The sequence below is a fragment of the Dipodomys spectabilis genome, unplaced genomic scaffold (genome assembly GCF_019054845.1).
Source record: "Dipodomys spectabilis isolate Male_0828 unplaced genomic scaffold, ASM1905484v1 ptg000201l, whole genome shotgun sequence".
NCBI classification, from domain to species: Eukaryota; Metazoa; Chordata; class Mammalia; order Rodentia; family Heteromyidae; genus Dipodomys; species Dipodomys spectabilis.
This window is the reverse complement of record NW_024870878.1, coordinates 2417315-2430788: the sequence shown is the minus strand read 5'-3', so window position 1 is coordinate 2430788 and position 13474 is coordinate 2417315. Positions and strand designations below refer to the sequence as shown.

General features: G+C 38.7%; 1 protein-coding gene across 1 annotated transcript; it reads right to left on the bottom strand.

Moving 5' to 3' along the window:
- Window positions 1-610: 610 nt before the first annotated feature.
- Window positions 611-1041, bottom strand: LOC122122021 (40S ribosomal protein S24-like). The gene has a single exon (XM_042696190.1). The coding sequence runs from the start codon at window positions 1016-1018 to the stop codon at window positions 764-766; it is 255 nt and encodes an 84-aa protein (XP_042552124.1). The 5' UTR covers window positions 1019-1041; the 3' UTR covers window positions 611-763.
- Between the last annotated feature and the right edge of the window lie 12433 nt (window positions 1042-13474).

Here is a 13474-nt window from a genome sequence, read left to right as displayed (position 1 = left end):
GGAATTATATTGGGAAGCACATAGATGGGAGAATTTAGCTTACAAAAAAAATCTAGGGGGCTGGGAAGGTGGCTCAGTGGTAGAAAGCTTGCCTTGCATGCATGAGGCCCTGGATTCAATTCCTCAGCACCACATAAGCAAACAGAAAAAAAAGCCAGAAGTGGCGCTGTGGCTCAAGTGGTAGAGCGCTAGCCTTGAGCTGAAGAGCTGAGGGACAGCGCCCAGGCCCAGAGTTCAGGCCTCAGGACAAAAAAAAAGAGTAACATGGGTATTAGAGAGATAGACAAGGTTCATAAAATTAATACCCTATATGATAAGGGAATTTGTACTTTATCCTGAAGACAAGGAGAACCCACTGCATAAGAGCACAAAACAGGAGTCAACCATATCTTTAAAATATGCCTCCCTGAGTACATGATGAGACTGGTCAGAAGAGAAGCTCAACTCTCAAACCATGTAAATGAGAATTGATGAAGGGCATGAATTAATGTGTGCAATCCACCCAAATGCCCCTCAAAGGTCAAATGGGTCCAGAATATGTGGCATATAATCACAATGGAATTTTAATCATGCATTAGAGTGATACTTACCTATATACCGTACTTTTTGTAAGGTTTTTACAGTTCATTAATCCCTTCGTGAAAAGTTTGTCATCACCGCAGGTCAAATCATTGCAGGATCTTTATTCCTTTGGCTTCTTGCCAGCTCCAACATTGGCCTTTGCAGGGCCTCTGACTTTCTTCGTTCTGTTTTTATGTTCCTTTCACTGTTTCCTCAAAGTCTTTTTCTTTTCATACAGGCCATGTCTTGCAAGTCTGTGTTTGGGCTCATTTTTCTTTGCATAATCCACGGAATCATAAATTATGCCAAAGCCAGTTATCTTGCCACCAACAAAATGGGTTCTGTACCCAAATACAAAGATGATATCAGGTGTAGTCTTATACATTTTGGCAAGGTTTTCCCGAATTTCTGTCTTAGGTACTGTTGCCTTTCCAGGGTGAAGGACATGAATGACCATCTGCTTCCTCTGAAGTAGTCAGTTGGTCAAGAACCTCCTGGTCTGGATACTTACAGTGTCACTTATGATGGCAGCAGATCTTCAGACAGCCAGGGAGGAAATTTACTTATAAGTAAATACATTGAGTGATATGCAGTTATATGTATTGAGTGAAGTATGGTAGATTCAAGATTCAAGAGAGAAATTAAATAGTCTAATTCCTTAGAAAGACAAAGTTAAAGTTCAACAAAATAAGCATCAGAAAGCACATAATTGAAAAGGTTGAGGTGGTGTCAAAAGGAAACGGGTAGACAAAAAGTCTAAATGTTAGGTTATAATAAGGATACTCTTTTCACATCAAAGTAATTTAAAGGATGGAACAGCTCCTCTATATAACATCAAAATCAAACCATATGGGAAGATGCCCACTCATCTTTGCATATAATAAATCTTTTGAGAATAAAGTGACTAAAGATAAATCTGGAAACCTTCCAAGCTGGTTTTCATTTTAAAGCAAAAAGAGACCATATGTATATAATTTTATATTATATATATATGAGAGACAGAGAGAGAAAAAATTCTAAATCTCAACCTATACTGGTAGCTCATGCCTGTAATCTTAGCTACTCAGGAGCTTAGATCTGAAGATGGAGGTACAAAGCCAGCCCAGGACAGAAAGTATGTGAGACTCTTATCTCCAATTAACCACCAAAAAAGCCGGAAATAGAGTTGTGGCTCCAGAGGTAGAGCACTACCTTGAGCAACAATACTCAGAGACACCACCCAGACCCTGAGTTCAAGCCCCAGAACCAGCACTAAAAATAAATTCTAAATTTCTTTGTATTTGAGATAATCTTTTAAAATTTTTAGAAATCTTTTCAACAACCAATAAAGAGTAATTAGCAAACAAAACAAAAAGCAATTGTTGCTGTGCTGTTATTTTTATAAAATGGGCATTTATCATCTATTTCTCCTTATCTATCCTTTCCCTCTAGTAACATTCTTCATAGCTGTTGGACTGTACGGTCAGAATTTCTATGACATTAGATCACATAATATATTAAAGAAGACTGGACTTCACAGCAAGAAAACCCTGAGTATAAATTCTGTTTCATCATTCATTGATGTGACATGGTCATGATAACAACATTGGTCATTGACATTTATTAATTCATCCATTCTCCATTCATGCAAAAACACATACAGGAACACATTCTATATGACACATCTTGTCCTATGTGCATACACTAGTGAAACAAAAAATGCATAGTTCTTCACAGACCAGTTAGAAGGCAGACTTGCCAACATAAAACTAGTAGGGAATGTTAAGTGCTAGAAAAGGAAAAAAATCATGCATTTTAGAAGAGGTTACTGAAGACTTGAAATATAAGAGTATGTTCCAGGCTGTAAAAGTGATAATGGGTATGAGATTAAAGAATTTTGGAAGATAAAGCTAGCAAGATAAATAGAAAACCCACAGAATGGGAGAAGATCTTTATCAGCCATACATCAGATAAGAGACTCATATTTAAATATACTTGAATTCAAAAAATTAACCCCCCAAAAGAAATCCTCAAAGAAATAACTGTAGTAGGAAGACCCTCTACTCAGGCAGGCAAGCCCACCTAGTCGTCCGGAGTGACAGAGCCCACCCCAACAAAGTTGTTAATAAAGAAGCAACTTTATTTAGAAGGTTCCTACACTGACTGGCCAGGGCCACAGCACAGGCTCGGGAGCTGATACTGCCACCCCCCAGTGGCCCACGTACTTAGGTTTTTAAAGGCAAAATTCACAAGGTCAAGCCTGGTCACGCAGGTGACCAATGAGATTGTCATACACCCAAAAGATTGCACAGTCATACTAGACCACACGCGGGTGGCCAATGAGGTTACACTTTGTCACATAATGGCTGTTTAAACCAGCCTATCACTTTTGGTTTAAATGACTCACGAATTCAACGGTAAGGCAGAGCATACCAAAGGAGTTTAGTAGAGTTTAACATAAGCACATGAAAAAGGCGGAGTTTACGGTAAACTCGTGATATTGCCAGTATGAGCCAGATTACAGCGAGCCAGATTACAACCTATCTGTTTAATGGGTCAGTCCTTAACAGAACAACGAAGGTGGGTTAAGTTGTTAAGGGGAGGGGGACCTAGAAGCATTCTTTCCATTCCAAGAACTGGGTTTGTTGGAGCCAAGGTCGAGTTAACCTTGTTTAGAGGTTTTTTTTCCCTAAAATCCCTAAAACAAAGGCAAAGCCTGGAAAGAAGCTATACTAGCTCCAGTCTCCTCTCAGGGCCTACTTCAATAACATGCCCACAATAAGTGGGCTATGGCTTGAAGAGAGACTCCTCCAAAGAAGAAATAAGAATGGCCAATAGGCACATGAAGAGATGTTCAGCATCTCTATCCATAAAAGAAATGCAAATCAAAACCACATTGAGATTCCACCTTACCCCAGTTAGAATGACCATTATCAAGAAAACAAATAACAAAAGATGCTGGTGTGATGTGGCCGAAAGGGAACACTACTACAGTTGGTAGGAATGTAAACTTGTTCAACCACTCTGGAAAGCAGTATGGAAGTTTCTCAAAAGACTAAACATAGAGTTTCCCTATGACCCAGCAATCCTACTCATGGGCACTTACCCAAATGACCACAAACCAACCTACACTAAAGCCACCAGCACCGCTGTGTTTATTGCAGCATTATTTACCATAGCTAAGATATGGAATCAACCCAGATGCCCCTCCATAGATGAATGGATAAAGAAATGTGTGTGTGTGTGTGTATGTGTGTGTGTGTGTAATAGAATAATATGCTTCCATCAGAAAGAATGCCATTGCCCCTATTCGTAAGGAAATGGAAAGACTTGCAAAAATTATATTAAGTGAAATAGCCAGACCCAAAGAAACAGGCTACATGGTTTTTCTCATTGGCAATAACTAGAATATGCATATGACCATAGAGAATGATGCTTATCAAAATGAACTCCAAGAAATGGAAACAAGATGTATTTTTTTATTGTACTGTTTGCAGATATTTCTTTTTTTCCTTTTGTTTATCCCTTGTTGTCACTGTTTTTTTTTTTTTTTTTTTTCATTTCTGTACCCTTTATCTTGTATATAAATTTACCTGCTTTGGGGAAGGGAAGGGGAATCAGAAATGATAGGAAATGGGTGAACCAATTCAACAGTGACACCCACTAGATACTATGTTGGAAATGAACTTTACAACTTGGGAGAGATGAAGGTTGGGAGGGTAAAGTGGGAGAAAATGAGGGAGAGTGGTAACACTGTTCAAAAACAAATGTACTCATTACAAATACACACACACACACACACACACACACACACACACACACACACACACACACACACACACACACACACACACACACACACACACACACACACACACACACACACACACACACACACACCCCTTGGGAAACAGAAGAAGGCTTCCTGGTAGATGGCCCATAAAACCAAGTCAAGGCTTAATATAGAGGCTGAGTCCAGCTCCTATGTGTTCTATCTATGTATGTGTTGTCTAGAGGTGCAACTCTGGAAATTCTACTATTGTGTGGAAATGCAGACATATGCTGTATGATGGTTAAGTCACCATATACAATGGTGGTCCCTCAGCAATGTTGTAACTATTTTAGTTTATGAAAGTATATTCTGATATTTGCACAGCTATGAAATTGCCTAATGAGGCCCCTTTCTCAGAGTATATAAAGTAACCCATAGGACATTGTAATTTTTTTTTTTTTTTTTTTTTTTGTCGGTTGTGGGCCTGAACTCTGGGCCTGGGTGGTATCCCTCAGCTCTTGAGCTCAAGGCTAGCGCTCTACCACTTAAGCCACTGCACCACTTCCAGGTTTTTCTGCTTATGTGGTGCTGAGGAATCGAACTCAGGGCCTCATGCCTGCAAGGCAAGCACTATACCACTGAACCACCTTCCCAGCCCTGTACTTTTAATCTTATTGCTGTTTCCTACTGTCATTCAATATTTGGAGTATTGTATATGACCATAGAGAATGATGCTTATCAAAATGAACTCCAAGAAATGGAAACATTGTGCTCCCCTCTAAATTCTGTAACAGTCTATCTTATTAGTCAGGGTTCTCCAAGGAAAAGAGAACCAGCAAGATACATATGTACGCACAGAGATTTAGGTTAAGGAATGAGCTCATATAATTGTGGAGGCTGTCAAATCTGAAATCTGTAGGGATTGCCAGCAGGCAGGGAACTAAGGCAGGATTTCTATGTTTCAGTCTTTAGAAAGAATTTCTTCCTTGGGAAGCCTATTTTTTCTCTTAAAGCCTTCAACTAATTGTGTGAAGCCCACACACATTATGAAGATAATCTGGTTTAATTAGCTTATGTAAAAATGAAATTATAAATGTTAACCACATCTAAAAAATATCTTTGATGCTTATCTAAATGAACTCCAAGAAATGGGAACAAGAGGTTTTTTACTGTATTTCTGTGGTTCTTTTTTTTTCTTTTCTTTTTTCTTTAATTTATTATCTTTCATTGCTAGTTTTTATTTCTGTACCCTTTGCCTTGTACGTGTTTATCTGATTTGGGTAGGGGAAGGGAAAGCACAGAAATAGTGAGACAAAGAATGAACCAATTCATCAGTGATACATACTAGACAATGTTGGAAATGAACAATACAATTTGGGAAGTGAGGGGAGATAGAAGGAGAAAACTGGAAGAGAATGAGGAAGGGGCTGACACTGTTCAAAATGAAATGTACTCATTACCTGACTTATGTAAGTGTAACCCCTCTATGCATCACCTTTATAATAAAATAAAATAAGAAAATAGCCAAGGTTAACTACAAAAAAATCTTTACAGAAACATATAGGCTGTTGCTTGATCAAATAACTCAGCATCACAGCCAAGTTAAGTTGACACATGTAATTAACCATTATACGTCCCTTGAGGCTTCAAATTATCTGGATAGCTCAGGCAGGAACCCAGTTGGAAGCAGAATTCACTAAGATGGATTTTACAAAAAGACTATTTCTAGATGTGTTGTCAGGTTTAGAGGAAAAAATAAAAATTAGAGATGACAAAGTACCTCTCAAGAACACCGAAGAAGCCCAGTGCTGGTGGCTCACGCCTGTAATCTTAGCTATCCAGGAGGCTGACACCTGAGGATCTCGGCTCAAAGCCTGCCCAGGCAGGAAAGCCCATGAGACTCTTATCTCCAATTAACCACCAGAGAAGCAGAAGTGCTGCTGTGGCTCAAGTGGTAGAGTACTCGCCTTGAGCTGTAGAACTCAGGGACAGCACCCAGGCCAAGAGTTCAAGCCCCATAACTGACAAAAAAAAAGAACAGTGAAAAATGTGATTTTATTCTACTTGAGAACAGGATAATCTGTTATAGTTCCATGGATATTGGTAGAAGATTCATGTCCAAGTGAAAGGTGAAAGACAATTTGTTATTCACAATATTATCAGTAACTAGCACATTAGCAATTTTAACTTTTTTTTTTTGGTTGGTCGTGAAGCTTGAACTCTGGGCACTATCCATCAGCTCTTCAGCTCAAGGCTAGTGCTCTACCACCTGGCTTTTCTATTTATGTGGTGCTGAGGAAGCAAACCCAGGGCCTCATGCATGTGAGGCAAGCACTCTACCACTGAGCCACCTTCCCAATCCTAACATCAGCAGTTTTTTTTTTGGGGGGGGGGGGGGTTGTTTTTTTTTGTTTATTATTTGTTTTTTTGTCGGTCGTGGGGCTTGAACTCTGGGCCTGAATGCTGTCCCTCAATTCTTCAGCTCAAGGCGAGTGCTCTACCACTTGAGCTATAGTGCCACTTGTGGTTTTCTGGTGGTTTATTCTGCCCAGGCTGGCTTTGAACCGCTATCCTCAGATCTCAGCCTCCTGAGTAGCTAGGATTACAGGTGTGAGCCACTGGCGCCTGGCTACATCAGCAGTTTTTAAATGTTTACTAAATATATTAGTTGTATAAAACAATAGGTTTTATTATGACATTTCACACAATGTATGTTTTTATTGTCAAAGTGATGTACGAAGGGGTTTCAATTACACAAATAAGGTAATGAGTATATTTCTTGTCAACCTTGTTACCCTTCCCTCAATTTTCTCCTGCATTCCTTCCCCCTTAGCCCCCCTCCAAGTTGTACAGATCATTTCCAACGTACTGTCTTGTGTATGTCGCTGTTGCGTTGGTTCCCCCTTGTCCTTTGTCTCACATTCTGTCGTCCCCCTTCCCTTCCCTAATTCAAATAAACATATATACAATACCAGGGTATCAAAATCAAATATAGTAACAACAGGGGATATACCATAGAGGGAAGAACATACAAAAGAGACAAAAAAAAAATCACATAGTACATTAAAAACAACAACAACAAAGAAAAACCTCTTGTGTCCATTTCTTGAGGTTCATTTCATTTAGCACCCTCATATAGTCATATGTACACAGCTGTTGAGCTATTCTGCTCATCTGCTAAGACTATTCTAGACATATACTAATTATTGCAAATAAGGGAAACCATGGGATCTATGTTTCTTTGGATCTGGCTTACTTCACTTAATATGATTTTTTCCAAGTCTTTCCATTTTCTTACAAATACACAATGTACTTTTACCATCAGCACTTTGGTGGTACTGGAATTTAAACCCAGGGCCTCACATTTGTTGGTAGGCACTCTACCACTAAGCCATGCCCTCTTATTTCTTTGGCTCATAAGTCAGCTTTCTTCAGTTTGAACAATTAAGCTGTTTATAATTCCTGGGAAATGCTCAGCCCTTATCCTAGAAATTACTAATGGTTTGCTTTGGATACCAATTTCAATTTTCCTTCTTGTTTTCTCTCTCTTCTGCTTGCATATTCCAATGGATAGTTATAGTGTAGCTATGTTCTCATTCTCTAACCACCCATTGAATTATATTAATCTATGTTAAATACAGCTGTTCAGTTTTAGCTTCACTAAAGATGTGTTTCGTGCCTGAAAATACTATTCTATATGTATCCTTTTCAAAATCTTCCTGGTCTACCTTTACAAAATATTGTGTTGCTCTCCCTTCTTTTTTCTCTCCCTCTCCTCCTTTTATCTTATTTATTTATTTTTATTTGTTTTGAGACAAAGTCTAATTGAGTTGCCCAGACAAGAGTTAAACTTACCATCCTTCTACTTCAGCCCAATACCTAGGATCACAAGTGTGCCACCATGCACAGCCCTGACTTTATCTCAGGTCATTTTTCAAACTATTTATTTTATAATCTTTTTAGGAATGTTCTGTTAAAATGAAGGTTTTAGAATTCTATTTAGACTGTTTGATAAATCTTTGAAAAGTAGCTCATATGTAGTTTGGACTGCAGACTTTCAGACACAAAAAGGATCTCATTGTTTGGGATCAGCTTTTATACTAACATTTCCTCTTTGCTTTTATAAGTACATGGTTTAGATTTAATAAATATGAACAGAGAAGATATACATTTCTTCTTAATTTCTCTGAAGATTTCCTCACTCCCTTTTCCACTAAAGGGGGGCTCTTCAGGATCCCCAATTTGATTTAGAGATCTCAGCCTCAACTTCTTTCCTTCTATCTTAAAAACTATTTAATCTGTCCCTACACAATTATTAGAAGGCCAGCACCAAGCCTCTGGTATACAATCTGCTTTGACATTCCTGTTTGATGCAGGAGGTTTACAGATCCAGGTTTTAGTTCCCTTTTCACTTTTGGCCCCCAACAGCATCATTTCTATGTCCTTCAAGTGGAGAGGGATGACAGGGATCCTCACTAGCTTACTGTGCCATGATGTTAACATTGCCCATCCCAAACCATGCATGGTAGTGAGAATCCCAGTTACTCTGACTGAAGAGGAATATTGCAAGTTCAAAGCCAGGCTTAAAACCTTGTCTCAAAATTATGTATTTGTTATATAATTATTTTATATTTAATGATCAACTAGTTATACTAGTATCTAATAACATTTAATTAATGTAAGTTATATATCATTGCTATAACGGGTAACATTATATTAACATAATTGTTCATGGCAATTATATTAATAATTATATAATTACATATCTATATACACATATGTATACATGCATACACATATATATGTATATGGCTGAATATCTCAAAATTACATATGTACACATATGTAGCTAAGCTAGTATAGCTAAGGACAGCGTGCTTGCCTATAATGTGCAAAGCCCTGGGTTCAATCTGCAGAACCACAAAAAATCCAAAATTATCACTCTTTCTGCATTGCTACTTCATTAATTTTCCAATTTTTTTTTTTTTTACCATATCCTCCCCAAAACCTATGGAGTAGAACTATCTGTATATCTGTCTATATACCTAGGATACACTGTAGTAGATCATCAAACACCCTACTCCCTACAACCTATCATTTCAGATCCCTTTTGTTCCGCCTTACCCATCTTTCAAACACTCAAGATTTGATCTAACAAAACACTATCTCTTGTATACTATACCCATGACAAGTATAGTGTATACTGTAAGCATGGACTTTGGAGTAAACAGAGCTGAAGTCATCATGGGCGAGCTATTTAATTTCTTTATGCCTCCATTTCCCACCTGAAAAGTATACAGAATAATATTTACCTGACAGGTAACATGTGGCTGTGATTTGGCTCTGGAAATCTTTGGATCGATGCTTCACCAACAGATGTTTTTCAATCTCAACAAGACCCTCTATGAGGCTTGGGAACTTTCAGGTGCTGCTTTCCCACTGCTCTTACAAATGAACAGCATTGTGGCAAAGCTATGTACTACAGGTCTGACCCTGCTCTCAGGAGGCAAAAGTGCTCCTGTTTTAATGAAGACCTTGAGAGTAACAGGTTCCAAGGAAGATTCTCCTAGAAGAAACCTGGGGCAGCCATACAGAACCCATTTCACTCTTTAAAATATTACCATACAGATACTCATACAATTTTCTGGTCCTGATACTATCATCCTACTTCAGCAAGGTATGATATAAAAATCTAGACCAATGGTCACTGAATATTGATTTCTCTTTTTGTTCTAAAGTTTTTTGTGTCTGTTTGTGTGTGTGTGTGTGTGTGCTTGAACTCAAGAGCTTCACACTCTTGCTTAGCTCACTTTAAGCTGGCACTCTACCAATTGAGCCACAGCTCCTAGCTTCTAGCTTTTTGGTGCTTAGAGATGAGTCTCATGGACTTCCTTGCTTGGGATGGCTTTGAACTGCAGTCCTCAGATGTCAGCCTCCTGAGTAGCTAGATTACAAGCATGAGCCACTGCTGTCTGGCCAAGGATTTTTGATATAGTTGTTCGTTTTTTAAGCATAACTATGAGGGCTATATGTATCTGTCTCACATGTGCAACATCCTAAGTTCAACCCTCAGCACCATGAAAGATATATATCCTATTTCTCTTTCACTATTTTATATATGCTATTTCTTAGAAAAAGTACAGCATACATGTGTTTTATTCATATGAGTTCAGGTAGGCTTGAGAAAGGAAAGCAAAAGAATCGTCTCATCCATCTTATCATCTGCCCAGAGTAGGCAGAAGATGCAAAAAAAAATGAACATTATCCCCTTAGCCGGTCTCCATTTCCAAGTGCCTCTCATGGTGTGGGCACCTAGCAATGTTAGCCCAGGGCTAGAGTTTCTAGTACAAGCCAATAACTTCTGTTGCTCAATAGAAGAGTGAATATTAAGGGCTAGAGGAGTAGCTCATGGTATTGTCACAGCCTAGCAAGCTCAAGGCCCCTAGTTCAAAACTCAGTATAGCAAAAAAGGCTAGAGGCATGGCTCAAGTGGCAGAGTGCCACAGAGCAAGCAAGCTGAGCAAGTGAGAGGTCTTGAGTTCAAACCCCATACTCCAAAAGAGAAAAAAAATACATTAGCCATGTACTAGAGGCTTATAGCTAATCCTAGCTACACGGGAGACTGATATCAGAGGATGACAGTTTGAAGCTAGCATGGGCAGAATAGCCCACCAGACTCCATTTCCACTTAGCCAGCAAAACTCAGGTTGGAGGTATGGCTCAAGTAGTTGAATACCAGCAGCCATAAGCAAGCAAGCTAAACTAGAGTTCAAGCCCCAAGGCCCTGAGTTCAAGCCATGACTGCAGCACATACAAAAACAGTGAGCAAGCCAGGCACTAATAGCTCATGTCTGTAATCCTACCTACCTCAGGAGGAGATCTGAGGACCTCGGTTTGAAGTCAGCAGAGGAAGACAAATCTGTAAAACTTTTATCTCTAATAAATTAACCAGCAAAAAGGCAGGAGTAGAGCCATGGCTCAGGTGGTAGGGCACTGGCCTTAGGCAAAAAAGTCAAGTAAAAATATGAGGCCAAGTTTAAGCCCCAGTACTGGCATAAACAGAAAATAATAATTGCAATGACCAATCTATTCTAACACAAGAGGAAAAACCTAATTGTGTTTGGACTTATTGAAAGACAGCCTGTCAGCCTCCAACATGGTTCAGAAAGTACAACATGTTATGTTTTTATGGTGATTTAAGAGATCTTTAAAGATAGTTTTACTATTAATGATTATTTTGTGACATGTTATTTGTTGCATTATATCAGAATTTTCTATGTAAGGAGTAGAAAATAAAATAAAAATAAGGAAGCTAAAAGAAACTGAGTAGCAAATAGCATTTGAAGCATATTGAAGAGATATAAAAATCTTGAAGCAGCTGGGCGCCGGTGGCTCATGCCTGTAATCCTAGCTACTCAGGAGTCTGAGATCTGAGGATCACGGTTCAAAGCCAGCCCAGGCAAGGAAAGTCTGTGAGACTCTTATCTCCAATAAATGACTAGAAAACCAAAAGTGGCACTGTGGCTCAAGCGGTAGAGCACTTGCCTTGAGCTGAAGAGCTGAGGGATAGCGCCCAAGCCCAGAGTTCAAGCCCCATGACCGATCAAAAAAAAAAAAAAATCATGAAGCATAAATGTTCTGACCTACATAGAGAAGAAGGAGGTACAGCTCAAGAGGTTGAATGACAAGCAAGCTGAACGAGGATGTAGCATAATTCATAATGCAGTAAATATACATGAGACAGTTTAATTTACAAGGTCTTAAGTCAGCTCCGCATATTTGATGCCATTCTGACTCCACTTATCCTGTGCCCAAAAGTACAGACAACACCCAGAGCTACTCATCAGGATGACTGACAAGATAGAGCTATTGGCCAGGCATATTTGCCCCATGTGATTCCAATATACAAGTGTCAATGTTGGTTTTGTGAACCTTTAATGTGTTGGACTTCCTTGTTCAAATATCAACTTTGATCTTCCTAGTCAGACCATGAGCGAGAAACCCTGACATAAAGTGGGGGAAAATGCAGTAATATAAACTTTGCATAACCTGTATTCTGATATTTTGTTTATACCCCACCAAAGTGTGTAAAGGTACCTCCCTTTTCTCCTGCTACTTCTCACTATGTCATAACTGTATAATAAACTGCAATTCAAGCTAGTTCTTTCTTTCCTGTGGCCCTTGAGATGGCTTTCCATGAGTCTTACAGGCTACCATTGCGCTGAGTTAATACTCATATAACATGAGCTGACTTCAGAATCTCTGCAAAAGAAGAAAATGTGATTGCACTGTTTCAAAGTTTATTAAATTGTTTATTAGCCTGTAGGCTGCAAAAATATGTACAACCACATTCAAACCCAATCAACAGATTGAGGAAATCAGATGAATATGCTAATAATGTCTTTTCATTGTTTCCCATCAAGAATGCATGGTATCTGTTGTTCGCTTTGCAGAAAGAACGCTGTGTTAGACAAGGAAATTTATGAAATTAAATATAGAGAAAGAAATATGCATGTGGTCAGGCATAATAGCATATGCATGTAGTTCCAGGTACTTTGGGAGATGAGGCAGGAATATTCCATTAGGCTATTCTGTACATCTTACTTTTCCTGTGGATTGAAGTATATGGGGATTATTAGGATTTTTAACCTGATATTTAAGGTTTTTAACGCCCAATTTCTTATGTCTGAATCCTGGCTCTAATATTTACTACTATATCATCTATGGCAAATGTGTTCATCTCTCTTCAGTTTCCTTATTCATAAAACAGAGATAATCATAAAAATCACTTTGTATGATTATAATGAATAGTAGAACAGTACTTTTCCTCAATGAATGTTAGCTACCTGTTTCTTCTCTCTCTTTTTTTTTCTCTCTCTCCTAGCACTAGGGTTTGAACTCATACCTTCACATCTTTATACCTACTAAACAGGGTGCTATCTTTATTATTTATTAATGAGACAAAGTATTTCACTTTCACCAAATCTGGCCTTAATTCAGTGTGCACATACTTGGAATACTATATTCCAGGTATTAACTTGAGCTTAGGGGAAAAGAATCCACCATAGGTGATCTTTGTGTTCTTAGAAATTATAGGCTGGGAATGTGGCTTAGTAGTAGAGTGCTTGCCTAGCGTGCCCAGGTTCCATTCCTCAATACCAC

Coding starts and splice junctions, on each gene's coding strand:
- LOC122122021 (XM_042696190.1), bottom strand. CDS start 1,018: ATGGTCATTCATGTCCTTCACCCTGGAAAGGCAACAGTACCTAAGACA.